This window comes from Salvia splendens, chromosome 18 (assembly GCF_004379255.2).
Source record: "Salvia splendens isolate huo1 chromosome 18, SspV2, whole genome shotgun sequence".
NCBI classification, from domain to species: domain Eukaryota; kingdom Viridiplantae; phylum Streptophyta; class Magnoliopsida; order Lamiales; family Lamiaceae; genus Salvia; species Salvia splendens.
In genome coordinates, this window is record NC_056049.1 from 23044006 (window position 1) to 23060548 (window position 16543).

The window sequence follows — 16543 nt, forward strand, 5'->3', positions numbered from 1 at the left end:
AGACAATTGTAATCTAGGACCATATTGGGTTTGACACTCCCCAAGACGGAGCTTATAATTATGCTCGACTCATTACATTAAACTTAAGCTATCGATAAATAGTACTACTACATATATTATTCGAATTCGAAAAGACTAAACCTCAAATGCATCGATCAACGTTGCTACAATAAGAGGCTTCAAACCTTTTTCAGAATGAGTGTAACCATCTTCTTTGTCTTTGTAAGTGACATATGTTAAGCGTTCGAAATTGAGGATAAACGTAAGAAGATCCCTAGATTTATAACAAGTCGGCCTTAGCATCTCCTCGTTGGTATCTAGAAATGCATTCGTAGATAATTCCATAAATTTTGCCATGGCCTCTTCTTTTGTCACACCATTATCTTTGATGTAGCTTTCAACCCCAATAGCAAGTTGATCTCTCTCCATCTCAGTCTAAACACACCACAAATATTACTTCAAATATATTCTCTTATTGAAAAAGTAATACTCATACTATCAGTCTATATATGCGTACCTCATAAGAGCCAACGTCGCCAACTAAGCAACCTATTGTGAATGCGGCGACAAGTATCTTAGGCTTCTTGCTTAGCCACTCGAAGTCTTCCTTTCGAGCAAATCCTATTCCCATAAAACAAGAGGGTACCAGATAACCGAAGGTGCTCGTAATGAGACCATTCTTTAGGTATTCCTCAAATGTGGGCAAGTTACCCTCTAAGAACCACTTTGCCTCTTCATAGTAGCACCTCGCCAATTCCTTTAGCTATGGATCATATCAAATCAAATTTGGTAAGAGTGTGATAAAAACACTCGTAATAGTAATAAAATTTCCTTTTAGTATATAACAGGAATCATACTCCTTCTATGGTATAGTATGACGCATAGGATCGTCCTTCCTTAGCTAATTCCCCCTCGAATTGAATGTAGACTTCCAAGATAGCTTTATAGAGAGGTCTCATGTACTCAGGGAGTCGACATATTTCTCCGAAATCCCACCTTATAAGCAAGCAAATAAGTTGGTTAAATTGTATTGTAACTTGTAGGCCAATATTGCACAACTAGAAATTCTTTGGACATGCATGTTATGATGTTGAATGGAATGAATGTAGGAAAAAATGATAATACTTAGATGATTACTTTGTTGGTCACGAGGAATGCGAAAGGGAAAAATGGAAGCAAAATTTACGGAGAAAGAGAGAGTAACTTATAGAGGGAGGGAAAGAGTACCAAACATATCCTTAAGTTTTACCATTGCATTGCCTCGGTGAAAACCTCGAGTTCCTCAATTGTACCATATGCATCGTATGTGTCGTCTATTATAGATACGATAGCAATGCTCTTGGCGATAATGGCACGAGCACGGGAATATTGTGGCTCATGGTGCACTGCCACAGCCCAAAAGAAACACTCCACTATCCTATCCCTTGCACAAGGAAGTTTCGACATAAGCCCTAATTCTCTCCACCACCTATGTATAGAAATCAAGATTGTTTCTAATTAGTATTAACACTACACATATATTGAAAGTGGGGTGAGTGACCCATTTCTAATAAAAATTAGGTTACCTTGAGACTTGCCGGAGCTCCTCTTTGTATAGCATCTGCAATAGGTTATAGTCTAATTTGGCAAACTTGATTAGGGTTTCGTTTTTGTGCACTTCTTCTTCTTCATGCACCGCGATGTAACTACGTGCTTCAAGCCTAGGAATCCCGAAGTGCAAGGGCTGCACTAGGGCACGCTCAACTTGCTTCTTAAGGGTTGATCCGAGGTTTGGCATCATGGATTTAAGAGTGGCCGTAGTAAAAGCAAGCACGTCGTCTAGTATGGTTTCTGCGCGAGTTCTAAGGTACGAAGCTTCATACAAACTCAGCAAACCCTTCGCGTCGCTCTTTATGCTCTCTTTGAATTTCCCCTTGGCATCACTCCATTTACCAAATATTTCTGCTTCAAAAAAGTCATAGATTTAGTATGCATGGAGACACTAAAACAAGAAAGGTATGTGTAATACACATATACCAGTAGATATAGGATAGCCATGCTGCCTGAACAATCGAAAATGGAGAGCAACTGTGTACAAATCATAGGCTTCATCATCGTGATAATTCGTATTGAGATGGAAATATTGTTGCAGTTTCTCTTCGATCTCATCTTCAAAATGGTACGAAACGCCTAGGCGCTCGATTGTGTTGATGAGATTCATGGTGTCTATCATTTTGGTTTCTGGAGCTAATAGCATACTTCTCACTTCATTTTTCAGCACTTCAATGGTCTTTGAGTATTTTTCTATGACCTACAATGCCATATAATTATAAATTACAATAACATAAGCTATTTACCTGAATGGAAAATGGGAAGAAGGATATGCATGCATCTTATTATATATCCACAAGTCAAACAGAAGAGGTTATTCCAAAATACTAGCCTAAAAGGAGATAGAACTTATTTAGTTTATAAATCTCACATCAGTTGCCTTATACAACCGATGTGAAACATTAGTCCTTAACAATTATGAGCTAATTACTTTCTTGCTGGTCACAAATAGTTTAGGGTTAAGAGACCAATTTATGATCCAAAAAATAAAAATGAATAACCCATAATTGAATAGTCAGACAATCTGAGTGGATTGGTCCGATTGACATTCCTATTTATTCCACTTGGTAGGCAACCTTTGGTCTCTATTAATTGTCTCATTTTGTCATTTTCGTCTGTCCCTATTAATTGTCTCATTGAATTGTTACTATATTTGATAAATGAGCCTCATATTTCATTAACTCAATCTCATCACTATTATTATAAAACTAATAATATAAAAATATGACTCACATTCTACTGACTTTTGCCTCTTAATTTTTCTTAACAAAGTCAAGCAACTTCTTAAAAGCTCTCCCGGTAAAAAAAATGTGACAATAAATGGAGACCGAAGGGAGTGATTAATAGTATATACCTTGGAGTCAGAAATGTGATTGATGAACTGTTAACCCCACACGCAGGGGGAGAACTAGGCCTCAGGGCGATGGTAGAAACTGTTGCAGTTTAGAGCCGCCATTTGCAAATCCCAAGCAACAAAACTAAGAGTTTAGAGATGCAAATTGTGTTGTAGTTAAACAAGAATCCACCTATATATAGGCACATGATCAGACTATTTTGGACAACTACTAATAATTAAACAAAAATTATGACGGCCGTCGTGTAGTTGTCTAAATTTGCGTGGTTGATATGATGCGATATTGAATACTATTCCTTCCATTCGTTCATAGTAATTGAGTCATTTTTCTATTTTTGGACGTTCTATGGTAGTTGAGTAATTTCCTCTTTTATCAAAAAGTAATGCATATTCTATGTCTTACTTTATTCTCTGTCTTACTTTATTCTCATTCTTACTTTTCATTCTCTCTATTTCTCTCTCTCTCCTACATTATGAACAATTTATTTAGGGTAAACTGCTTCTAAAATCGTGAACTTTCACAATAGTTTGGTATTTCCCGTAAACTTTAAAAGTTGCATAAAAAATCATGAACGTTGCCGGGTTGTGCAAATTTCCCAAATGACCCAACCCGGTAGTTTTTTGGCATAAACTTATCTTATGTGGCATCCGGAAGCGTGACTAGGCAGCCGGAACACAAAACTACATCGTTTTGTGTTTTGAGAATAAAAATAAATAAAAAATTCGCTGCATCCCTTAAATTAAATAAATCTCCCTTAATTATGTCTAAAATTTGCAAACGTAAAACGACGGGGGAGAGAGAACCCATCTCTGGCGGATGCCAATTCAGCTCAGGGGAGAAAATCATCGCTTGGAGATCATCACCATCCTCCCTGATGAGCGTCGGCTGTTTCGTGAGCCACTATAGGTGGGAGAGCGTGGCGGCGGGGGTGTCGGTGGTGGCGATGGCGCAGGCGATGGATCAGGTGACGAATGCGAAGTTGGTGGAGGATTCGTGGAGGTGTGGAGTGAGGGCTATGAAGGGGGAGATTGTGGAGGCAGATGAGATCGGTGCGGTGCTTAGAGATGGTGACGGACGGTGGAGATGAGAGTAGGGAGATGAGGAAAAACGCTAAGAAATGGAGGGATTTGGCGAGGGAGGCTGTTGGCGAGGGAGGCTGTTGACGACGGTGGAAGCTCTCAAGTTAATCTTAAGATGTTCACTGAGCATAAGAAATTTGATGTTTGGTTAGGTTAGGGTTTGTGGTTTTTTTATGGTACATGATGATTTAAAAATATTTAAATTTAAATCCATGCAATTGTACATATCAGCGTCCACAACATCACCCACGTCAGACACTTACACACGTCAGCACTCTACTTAGCCGGAAAATCAGACTCGAGAAATCGGCACACGGGAGCAAAGTTCATGATTTTTGACGCAACTTTTAAAGTGTACGGGAAATACCAAACTATAGTGAAAGTTCACGATTTTAGAAGCACTTTACCCATTTATTTAATACATTATACATCTCATTCTTAATCACTATACCGAAAAAAAATGACTCTACTATCATGATATGGACAATGTACTAACTTGTTATAGAACTTACGAGGAGAGGATGGTGTGGTTGTCAAGAAATAATACTACGTCACTCATTTCTAAAAAGGGAAAGAAAACCATGGCGTAAGATGCATACTTGTAGTTGGCGAACATTGAATTTTCGATAATTATGTGGAGCTTGATTAGCCATAAAAGGATATTTTAAGAAATATGTATAATAAAATTAAGAGTATATTAATGATCTCATTTAATGCTCAAATTTTTTAAATTATTGTCCTTTCTTATTCATTTTCTCTCTAATTGTTTTTAAATTTTACTGTAGTGACCTTATTTTCTTCTTTTAGTCAATGTAATGATAATATAATTAATATATTTCTGTTCATATATGTTTTGTTTTAAAATTTTATTTTAGAATCTAAATACATAAACTATGAGTTATTAAGTTTTTCCCTAAAATTAATTTTATCTAAATTGAAGTTAACGTATTCGTCGAAAATGCTATTGTGGTAAAAGGCAACGAATTAAAACGGCTTCATTTGAATAAAACTTCTGAGATTTCCTAGAATTTCCCTGAACTTTGAGATTTTTTAGAATCACTCTTAAAATCTTAAGATTTTTTTATTTTCCTTTACGACAGATTTTTTCGAAAATCATTCCATGTTCAATGCTACTTTATTTGAAATTCAGATACAAGTATTAATTCATATTTCTTAAAACTTAATGAAAATTATTATTTTTTTAAATTAATAATTTATCAATTTTTTAAATATCACTTAATTTAAATAAAATAAAATTATTGATAAGTTAAAATTTATTGTCAAATTCTTAACATAATCATGTTGAATAACAAAAATTAAACATTAATAATTATAATATAAAAATGAAAATAGTCATCATCTATATCAAATGCAACATGAAAGACAAAAATCACAAAAAAAATATCGTATAATTTGTTAATCATTTAAGACATTTGACATTGTCCAACATATATAATTCAAAAAAGATTTATTGTTTAAAAGAAATTGAACATTATAATTTAGAAAAGAATTTAGGATTCAAAAATTAAATTTTTTAATTGAAATTGTTCGTCAGAGAAAAATTAGAAAATCTCATATTTCATCTACATGCTAATGATATGTCATGTTGATTTGCACTTTTGCCATGTAAATGGTGATATGCTAAATGTGCTCCATATCAAATTTAATTGTATCAAAATTATTTGTTGGGAAAAAATTAGAAAGAAAACTCAAAATATATATATTTAGATAAAAAAAAGTTAGGGAACACGAATAAAGAAATGTTATAGAAGCTCGATATTTACAAACAAATAACCCTTAATAATAAGTTGTGACATCTATCTATAAATATACTTCCTCCGTCCCTCAAGAATATGCACTCTTTCCTTTTTAGTTCGTCCCACAAAAATATGCACTTTCTAATTTTGGAAAGTATTTTCCCTCTAATGGGTGAGACTCATTCTCCACTAACAACACTTTATTTACTTTTTCTCTCTATCTCTCTCTTACTTCACTAATTTTACATTAAAACACGTGCCGACCCCAAAGTGCATATTCTTTGGGGACGGAGGGAGTATAAAATGAAAGTTTTGGAAATATTTACAAAACTGCCATTTTAAATTAAAAGTTGTGTATCATTTAATTAAAACTGAATTTTGTTTATCCATGTATACATTTCAACCGCCGGTTTCACATCTTTAATCAAATGTGATAATATTTAACTATTGAGTATATGATTATTTATACATTTCAATCGGCCGTTTCACATTTTTAATTGAAGAGAGTATATGATTATAAAATATTCAATGACTGTGATAAACATTGAAGAGAGTATTATGATTATAAAATATTCAAAGTCATTGAATGTAGTAATATAAAATAAAAAAGAACTTGATAGCACACTTCTCTATCATTTTAAAATCATTTATTCAATTCAGCCGTTTTTATTGTTCTATATCTAAGCATATTTATCAATACTATCATTATATAAAAAATTATTCTTATGTTAAAATTCATACACAAATTATATTTAACTTTTAATTCTACACTCCATCACAACTTTGTTTTAATAAATTAATTTTTTATTGAATGTATTACGCTATATGTTTATTACTATAATAATATTCTTCACAATTTGATTTAAATAAAAATGGACCGTGGCACGGGAGTGATACTAGTTGTAACTAAAGTCAAAATAAATAAAATGAAAATAAAAATAATTGTAAACTAATTGCAAGTCATTTTATAGTATATAATTATACAGTCTTAATAAATTAATGCCTGCCTGTGTGAGACATGATGATCAAATATAATAATTTATGATAATGAAATTATTATATTATAAACTACGAAATTATTGTACTATGCTACATATTTTAATAATAATTCAGTTAATATATTAATGTCACGACCGCATTTTCTAAGGATAGAAAACACGGTTGATCGCGACTAGGGGAGGATTAAAGAAACGGGGAAGAAAGGGGAAAACAAAAATCGACCATAGCTCGAAACAAATGGGAATAGCTTGAAATAAAATCAGAGTTTTGAACAAAATTAGACCTGAGTATTTTAAGATGCACAACGGAAGCAAATGAACGCGGTTCCATGTATGAAGACATGAACCTCCGAGAGTCAAAATCTGACTGAATTAAATATCTTGTCTCAATAGCACTTCCTCCACCACTTCGCTGCTCAACCTGCACATTTAGAAATATATGCAGGGCTGAGTACAAAAAGTACTCAGTGAACACATTGCCGAAGAATACACATATACATTTGAAAATATTGTCAAGCCATCATCACAGTAACACTCGGGGTGTTGTTGAAAAGACCCGAGCTTACTAAAAATATCACATTGGGTTGCAACCCCTTTTTCCTGTACTTAGCCATATCTGATCACATTGTGCCGTTGAGATGGTGTTCTCACACGGTCACCTTCCCTGCCCATCATGTCAGAGGTTTCTATGTACCGGGAAGGTGGCCACCTTCCACGGTCATCTTCTCTGCCGTTCACGGTTAGAGGTTCCAAGTAGGGACACCACCCTACTAGGACTCAAAATCGAATCGATTCACATATATCATCTTTCATAATTCACTTGGCCTTAGCCAAACAGATAGGCATCATACACCAAACATTTATGGCAAGACAACATCTTTAAAAAAAATCACAAACATGTGTTCGTGTTTTCATAAAATACGATTTGTATTTTTAGTATAAGAAAGCTCACCTTCATCGTTTAGTTCCTTTAACTTGAATTTCTTACTCCGACCTTACTTGCGGAGATAACCTTTTGAAAACAAACAACGTACTAATAAGACTCGAGAAATTCACATACTGATAGGAATGCATGCCCCCTACTTTATTTCTTTTATCATTTGTTCACCGTTAGAAAATTTTAGAAACTTGCATATTAATTAAATTGAGAAATTTAAGTAATAGCACTTCTTTATTAACCTTAATTATTTATGTGACTTGAGAACATCGTCTCCCTCTTTCTTTCCATTTCCTTAGTGGCCGCCCGAGGCGCCGCGGGGCGATGCCGGTCGGCCGCTTACGCCCATAATTCCTCCGGTAGCTCCTCATATTTTCCATCACAATATCGAACAAAAATCTCAAAATTTATTTAAGCGCATAATTGAATTCTCGCAACTATTTCCCCTTTGTTAAGAAAAATTATATGTTTTCCCGACTTGGGATAAATTATTCATACTTCAAAATTATTTCAAAATTAATTAAATATTCCTCACTATTAAATTTATTCAATTATCAATCCAAAGATTTATTTACAAAAATCCTAATTCTCCACCTTATCTCTCAAATTAAAATTCTAAAGCCCAACTCAAATTAAATGGAGCCCAACTTTACAAATCATCTAATTGAATTAAAAAGGCCCAATTCCTTTAAAACAACCAAAGGCCCAAATATTTTTTTTAAAAAAAACAAAAGCCCCATTTATACTTCCACCATCTCCACGTCTCTCTCTATTTCTCTCTCACCAAATCGGCAGTTTCCTCCCAATTCCCGTCGGCTTCTCCAATTCACCTCACGACGCTGCCGGTGCTCGCCGGGAAGATGAAGTGTTGCCGCTGCAGTGCTGTCGGCGCTGTCGCCGATTCAGGCTTCGCCACCTCCGTCGCACGAAGCCACCGCTGTCCTCAACGTCCAGCCAAGCCGCCTTCGCCGTCAGACGCTGGGAGACACTGCTGCTGGCCGCTTCCATGCCGTCTGCGGTCGCCACGGGTCTGCTAGCTGTTCGAACAGCCCCGAAACGACACCGCGCAGCCCCGAAACCAACCCGAAAAGCCCCGCACAACCCCGAAACAGCCCCCGTAAGTTTCTAATTGATTTCATGAATTAAAGTCTGATTCTTGAATTCGGTTCGCTTCGATTTAAACGATTAAAAGATTGATTCCAGATCGTAGTTATTGTTTTGGATTGTGCGATTTGGTTGAGTATATAAAAAAAAACATGCTATGCAGTTCATGGATTGAAGGTTTAGATTTGGGGAAGGAGATTTACCTTTGATGTGGAAATAAAGTATGGTTGGATTGTAGTGCTTGACTCTACAGTTGTGTGCAAATCTCCCCCCTCGGACTCCTCCATCCTATGTGGGGTTGGTGTGTGTAGAGAATTTAGGATGTCTATGGTGATGTGTGTGAAAGAAAATGATTTGCATATATGTACTTATACATAAAAGATAAAGATGGTAAGTGGCGTATCTTGCAAGATGCAAGTGGCTTATCTGGTAAGAATAAGATGAAAGTTGTATGACATTATTCCTATCTCAAATATGATTTGCTGGTCTTACTTAAACGCAGCATTTAATGCCGTGCTGAAAAATTTGATCCTCCCGGATCTGCATATCCCTTTCTTTTATATTTTATTTGTTTTATTAAATTTTATTATTTGTATATTTATTTACTTGTTTATTTAATTGGGTGTAGGTATAATCGGTTCAACTTCGTGGCCGTTCGCGTTGAAGTACACGCTTTCTTAAAACATACGATGTATAAATTAAATTTTCTTTGGACTTTTGTTAGATGTATCGGATATCAAGATTATGAGTTTGGGATCTTATTTATTTATTCATCTAAATTTATTATATTCTTATAGGGGTAATATATATATTTACGTTTTCTATTCACTTCCCTATTGTCAAAACAACAACGACGACTATCTATCGTAGCTCGGATTTAATCACATAAAAGTTACTTATATAGATAATCAAGCTAATAATATAGTTTATAATAATATCGGTTTAGCGGGTCGTTACATTATACCCCTCTTAAAAGAAATTTCGTCCCGAAATTTAAGAAGTAATTAGACAAAAAGCTTGGGATATTTCTCCTTCATTTTCTCTTCTAGCTCCCATGTTGCTTCTTCCTGTCCGTGGTTTTTCCACAAAACCTTTACTGTCGCAATCGACTTGTTCCGAAGCTGTTGCACCTTCCGGTCTAGTATTTCTATCGGCTTTTCTTCGTAGCTTAGGTCAGGTTCTAAAGAGATTTCTACGTGACGAATCACATGTTTCGGGTCGAACACGTACCTCCGAAGTTGGGAGACATGGAATACGTTGTGCACATTCCCAAAAATTGGGTGGTAATGCCAAACGATATGCTACCGGGCCCACTTCTTCCAGAATTTCATAGGGTCCAATAGATCGTGGTTCTAGATTCCCTCTGAGTCCAAATCTGGTTATTCCTTTGGAATGAGACACTTTCGAAAAGACTTTCTCCCCGATGTTAAATTTCAATTCGATTCGACATTCGTCGGCGTAGGATTTTTTTTTTCTCTCTGAGGTGGTCAATGTCTTGTCTCCCATGAGGGTCTCACGCGAGGAAATATAGAGTTGATCTAACCGTTTTAACTTTGATAGGAACTGAATTTGGGATTCCAAGAGAAATATTCGAATCGTTCTTTCTTTGCGTAGGCTCCAAGGTAACCATGAAAACAAAACGATTATAACTATTTCAATTACGTGAGGGTTTGGTTCACCACAAACTTTCACCAGTAGCTTGCAACAAAGGTTTTCATGAAGTGCAAAGACTAGGCTCAATTGAGCTCATTATGCTCATTCCCAGAAAAGAAAAGATACAACTTCAAAGGGCTTGAGCTATACCCATAGAGCTTGGGAAATTTTATTGTGGGAAGAGCTTGCCAGATGGAATAAATTGCGAAAGTGAGGGTATGATGAATAGAATGTAGATGTCAATAATAGGTTGCCAATAATATAATCAAAATGAACAGTGAAGTAGAAAAGTTTCAAGTATCCCTAGATGATAACAGGAAGACCTGTGATGGTTGGTTACAAATGGATTTGAAAAGAAGAGAAAAAACAAACAATTGCAATTTGCTCGACAACACTGTGATAGAAGATCATATCAACGAAATTTTAGAGTTTATAAGCAATTCAGGGAAACTAACTAATAAAGAGGGCAACAAAAGGAAACTAGCCAAGGGAAAAGCAATATGCCATCTTTAAATATGGAGCTTGCAGAAAAGCTCAAATCAAGAGACAACAGTCATATTTGAATTCAGAAAATGAGAGTACTCATGTAAAACAAATAGCTTGTCAATAAGTATGTCTGAAATCACAAAGGGTCAAATTAAATGGTTTAAGGTCTCACCAGATGGCTACTCCAATATAGTAAGACTGAAAATGATTGGGCTCAAGTGGATTTGAGAAAGAAGAATAACAAGGAACTACCCTTTTGGGTCAACAACATCGTGATACTATATCACGTTAACGAATTTACAAAGTTTATAACCAAGTCACGGAACTTAATTAGTAGAGAAGACAACCAGAGCAAACTAGTTCGGGAAGAGAGCAAATTACTTTAGACTTGGAGTTGCTAAAGAGCTCAAAGCATGATGGAATAATTATAGTGGGATTAAGAAGAAGTGACTATTCTTTATAAATTAATGAGTGTCAGCAAGCACATTTGAAAACACTAAAGATCTACTAATGATCTTTGAAGAATATATTATCATTGAAGAGACAATAGTTTAGGGAAACATGTTCATTATGAAGGCTATAAATAAAGCAGCTCCTAGTATAGAAGTTTGGTGGCAGGAATTCAGAGAGTCAAAGTATTGCTTTTATACAGAACGAGTAAAGAAGGACCGTAGTCACTGGTGGTTATCAGAAAACATGAGGGAGCAAGCTCAAAACTGAAAGTGATTCACAACCTTGACATAGAAGAGGGAAAATAATGGCACATTACCTTGCAAAAGAAGGCATTTAATATCTTAATTCAACAAAAAGTATTTTGATCAAGGGGGTGCGAGAAAATGAAATTCATGGGAATCCAAGTAAGCGTTGCTGATGAATCTTCTTGGTTAACTACAATGGTGATACTCCCTTGTCTAATTCCTTATAGAGGATGGTAAATGAGTTATGGGAAACTTTGGTCACAAGCTACTTTCACTTTACGATCACGTCAGCTGACCATATGTGGGGATTACGACTCTTTGGTACTCTTGGTTCGTCATCGCAGTCATCCTCGTAACACGTCGTTTTTGCTTACTTATATTGTAGAGCTAGGTTCTTTCTTTGCATTGTAATTATATTCTCTTGCTATGTATGTGTACATCGCTTAGTTGGATCAAAGGTATGATCATTTGGAGTGATTGGATTGTCAAGAAAGACAATGGTTAACCCAAATTATTCATGTCATTGGGACGTAGAGAATGACATCTAACCCCTACCATCCTCCTAGAAACATCGTTTTGTTCTATGTTGGATTGCTTTTCTCATGACGAAGTTTCTTTCTTATCGAGTCCCTTTCTTTTTGTCGCTCGGGAAAGCGAGAAATGTTCATACTGTACTTCTAAGTTCGAGTTCATATCGTGTTCTAGAAGGAATGCATATCTAAGTATTCTATGTTCTTTGGAAATTTTGATTTCCCCATACTAGCAACATGATTCAATGACTACTCAAAAAGAAATATCATTTCACAAACTCGAAAAGAGACATCATTTCAACAATTGGTACCAGACTCGTATACTTTATACTTTCATATTTCAGTACCTTTTTCCATTTAGCCAAGAAAAGACATACTAACTCTTTCTTTAAGCATGCTTCCAAATCAAGAAACATCAACTCTTTCTTTAAACTTGGTATTTTCATCTTTTCACTCAAATTAACTGCATGAGCTATTTGTCCATTTCAAACTTTCAAACATCTTGACTTTCTTTTGAAAAAGAACAAGTTACCTTTTTCCTCGTTGAGTGCGATTGGTGGGAGTGCTAAGAGCATTTTCATTGATTAGACAGTCTAGTGGAACAAGGCTAGACCAAAGATTTTCAAAGAAGACTCTCGGGTTCAGAGCGGAAAGAATGCTCTGATACCTCTCTGTCACGACCGCATTTTCTAAGGATAGAAAACACGGTTGATCGCGACTAGGGGAGGATTAAAGAAACGGGGAAGAAAGGGGAAAACAAAAATCGACCATAGCTCGAAACAAATGGGAATAGCTTGAAATAAAATCAGAGTTTTGAACAAAATTAGACCTGAGTATTTTAAGATGCACAACGGAAGCAAATGAACGCGGTTCCATGTATGAAGACATGAACCTCCGAGAGTCAAAATCTGACTGAATTAAATGTCTTGTCTCAATAGCACTTCCTCCACCACTTCGCTGCTCAACCTGCACATTTAGAAATATATGCAGGGCTGAGTACAAAAAGTACTCAGTGAACACATTGCCGAAGAATACACATATACATTTGAAAATATTGTCAAGCCATCATCACAGTAACACTCGGGGTGTTGTTGAAAAGACCCGAGCTTACTAAAAATATCACATTGGGTTGCAACCCCTTTTTCCTGTACTTAGCCATATCTGATCACATATTGCCGTTGAGATGGTGTTCTCACACGGTCACCTTCCCTGCCCATCATGTCAGAGGTTTCCATGTACCGGGAAGGTGGCCACCTTCCACGGTCATCTTCTCTGCCGTTCACGGTCAGAGGTTCCAAGTAGGGACACCACCCTACTAGGACTCAAAATCGAATCGATTCACATATATCATCTTTCATAATTCACTTGGCCTTAGCCAAACAGATAGGCATCATACACCAAACATTTATGGCAAGACAACATCTTTAAAAAAAATCACAAACATGTGTTCGTGTTTTCATAAAATACGATTTGTATTTTTAGTATAAGAAAGCTCACCTTCATCGTTTAGTTCCTTTAACTTGAATTTCTTACTCCGACCTTACTTGCGGAGATAACCTTTTTGAAAACAAACAACGTACTAATAAGACTCGAGAAATTCACATACTGATAGGAATGCATGCCCCCTACTTTATTTCTTTTATCATTTGTTCACCGTTAGAAAATTTTAGAAACTTGCATATTAATTAAATTGAGAAATTTAAGTAATAGCACTTCTTTATTAACCTTAATTATTTATGTGACTTGAGAACATCGTCTCCCTCTTTCTTTCCATTTCCTTAGTGGCCGCCCGAGGCGTCGCGGGGCGATGCCGGTCGGCCGCTTACGCCCATAATTCCTCCGGTAACTCCTCGTATTTTCCATCACAATATCGAACAAAAATCTCAAAATTTATTTAAGTGCATAATTGAATTCTCGCAACTATTTCCCCTTTGTTAAGAAAAATTATATGTTTTCCCGGCTTGGGATAAATTATTCATACTTCAAAATTATTTCAAAATTAATTAAATATTCCTCACTATTAAATTTATTCAATTATCAATCCAAAGATTTATTTACAAAAATCCTAATTCTCCACCTTATCTCTCAAATTAAAATTCTAAAGCCCAACTCAAATTAAATGGAGCCCAACTTTACAAATCATCTAATTGAATTAAAAAGGCCCAATTCCTTTAAAACAACCAAAGGCCCAAATATTTTTTTTTAAAAAAAACAAAAGCCCCATTTATACTTCCACCATCTCCACGTCTCTCTCTATTTCTCTCTCACCAAATCGGCAGTTTCCTCCCAATTCCCGTCGGCTTCTCCAATTCACCTCACGACGCTGCCGGTGCTCGCCGGGAAGATGAAGTGTTGCCGCTGCAGTGCTGTCGGCGCTGTCGCCGATTCAGGCTTCGCCACCTCCGTCGCACGAAGCCACCGCTGTCCTCAACGTCCAGCCAAGCCGCCTTCGCCGTCAGACGCTGGGAGACACTGCTGCTGGCCGCTTCCATGCCGTCTGCGGTCGCCACGGGTCTGCTAGCTGTTCGAACAGCCCCGAAACGACACCGCGCAGCCCCGAAACCAACCCGAAAAGCCCCGCACAACCCCGAAACAGCCCCCGTAAGTTTCTAATTGATTTCATGAATTAAAGTCTGATTCTTGAATTCGGTTCGCTTCGATTTAAACGATTAAAAGATTGATTCCAGATCGTAGTTATTGTTTTGGATTGTGCGATTTGGTTGAGTATATAAAAAAAAACATGCTATGCAGTTCATGGATTGAAGGTTTAGATTTGGGGAAGGAGATTTACCTTTGATGTGGAAATAAAGTATGGTTGGATTGTAGTGCTTGACTCTACAGTTGTGTGCAAATCTCCCCCCTCGGACTCCTCCATCCTATGTGGTGTTGGTGTGTGTAGAGAATTTAGGATGTCTATGGTGATGTGTGTGAAAGAAAATGATTTGCATATATGTACTTATACATAAAAGATAAAGATGGTAAGTGGCGTATCTTGCAAGATGCAAGTGGCTTATCTGGTAAGAATAAGATGAAAGTTGTATGACATTATTCCTATCTCAAATATGATTTGCTGCTCTTACTTAAACGCAGCATTTAATGCCGTGCTGAAAAATTTGATCCTCCCGGATCTGCATATCCCTTTCTTTTATATTTTATTTGTTTTATTAAATTTTATTATTTGTATATTTATTTACTTGTTTATTTAATTGGGTGTAGGTATAATCGGTTCAACTTCGTGGCCGTTCGCGTTGAAGTACACGCTTTCTTAAAACATACGATGTATAAATTAAATTTTCTTTGGACTTTTGTTAGATGTATCGGATATCAAGATTATGAGTTTGGGATCTTATTTATTTATTCATCTAAATTTATTATATTCTTATAGGGGTAATATATATATTTACGTTTTCTATTCACTTCCCTATTGTCAAAACAACAACGACGACTATCTATCGTAGCTCGGATTTAATCACATAAAAGTTACTTATATAGATAATCAAGCTAATAATATAGTTTATAATAATATCGGTTTAGCGGGTCGTTACAATTAAGCTACAAAATTGTTCTATACTACAAATTTTAATAATAATTTATAATTAAAATATTATGGGCTACCTGGGGATTTTATTATATGGTAGATTCAGCTGAATATTTAAGGTTGGGTGGCTATGTCGTTGTTAAGTGTTAACTTAAAGTTCAAGCATAATTGATGATTAAAATACATATTTATCGTGTCAACGGGTCGCAACGCAGTTGGCAGCACGGATCTGTGCCTCTGTGGTGACTTTAAGGCCACGGATTCAAATCCCGCCACACGTTGGGGACACTTTCAGCCTTAATCCGCAAACCCGGTCGAGCAGGATTAGTCGAATTCCGCCAAAGGCGTGTTCGGTACGCATGTGATCAAACCAAATAAAAAATATACATACTTATGGTGTGGAGGTTAATGCTTGTGCAACGAGGCAATTTTTTGAATCACTACGGAATAGAGAAGTGATATGAAAAATTTATTACCAATTTTCACGTGATTTCAAACTTGATTCGAAATAATTATACAATATTTAAGTAAATAATATTTATTTTTTAAAAATTTTAGATATTTAATTTTTAAAATATAATTTACCTATATTGTTACAGAATGATTAGCATATAATTTAATTTTAGTTAATTCATATTTATAAATTGATTTTAAACGTATAATATCAAAAAAGTTCGATTACATTTATCACTAAAAAAGGAAAATCTAAGTTATTTGATTACTCCCCTGTCCCTGAAAAATATGAACATATTTGGATCGGCACGAGTTTTAATTTATAATTGGTAAAATAAGAGAGAGATAAAAGGAAAAAGTAATTA

The 16543-nt window shown here is 35.8% G+C and overlaps 1 protein-coding gene and 2 long non-coding RNA genes across 4 annotated transcripts; all 3 read right to left on the reverse strand.

Moving 5' to 3' along the window:
• Window positions 1-135: 135 nt before the first annotated feature.
• On the reverse strand, window positions 136-7097 carry LOC121777090 ((-)-5-epieremophilene synthase STPS3-like). The gene is made up of 8 exons (XM_042174230.1): window positions 7064-7097; window positions 2945-3068; window positions 2017-2290; window positions 1566-1941; window positions 1250-1468; window positions 858-996; window positions 518-763; window positions 136-435 (listed from the first exon to the last, which is right to left on the reverse strand). Exons 3-8 carry the CDS (start codon window positions 2234-2236, stop codon window positions 136-138), a joined length of 1500 nt encoding a protein of 499 aa, XP_042030164.1. The 5' UTR covers window positions 2237-2290; window positions 2945-3068; window positions 7064-7097.
• A 44-nt stretch (window positions 7098-7141) lies between these two features.
• Window positions 7142-9438, reverse strand: LOC121777091. Of its 2 annotated transcripts, none has more exons than XR_006045362.1 (3): window positions 9024-9421; window positions 7732-7791; window positions 7142-7200 (listed from the first exon to the last, which is right to left on the reverse strand). It is a non-coding gene; the product is annotated as an uncharacterized LOC121777091 (long non-coding RNA). The 2 variants fall into 2 exon arrangements; XR_006045363.1 differs by having other exon boundaries at window positions 7160-7200; window positions 7959-9438.
• A 3671-nt stretch (window positions 9439-13109) lies between these two features.
• On the reverse strand, window positions 13110-15250 carry LOC121776285. Its single transcript, XR_006045271.1, has 3 exons — window positions 14979-15250; window positions 13685-13744; window positions 13110-13153 (listed from the first exon to the last, which is right to left on the reverse strand). It is a non-coding gene; the product is annotated as an uncharacterized LOC121776285 (long non-coding RNA).
• Between the last annotated feature and the right edge of the window lie 1293 nt (window positions 15251-16543).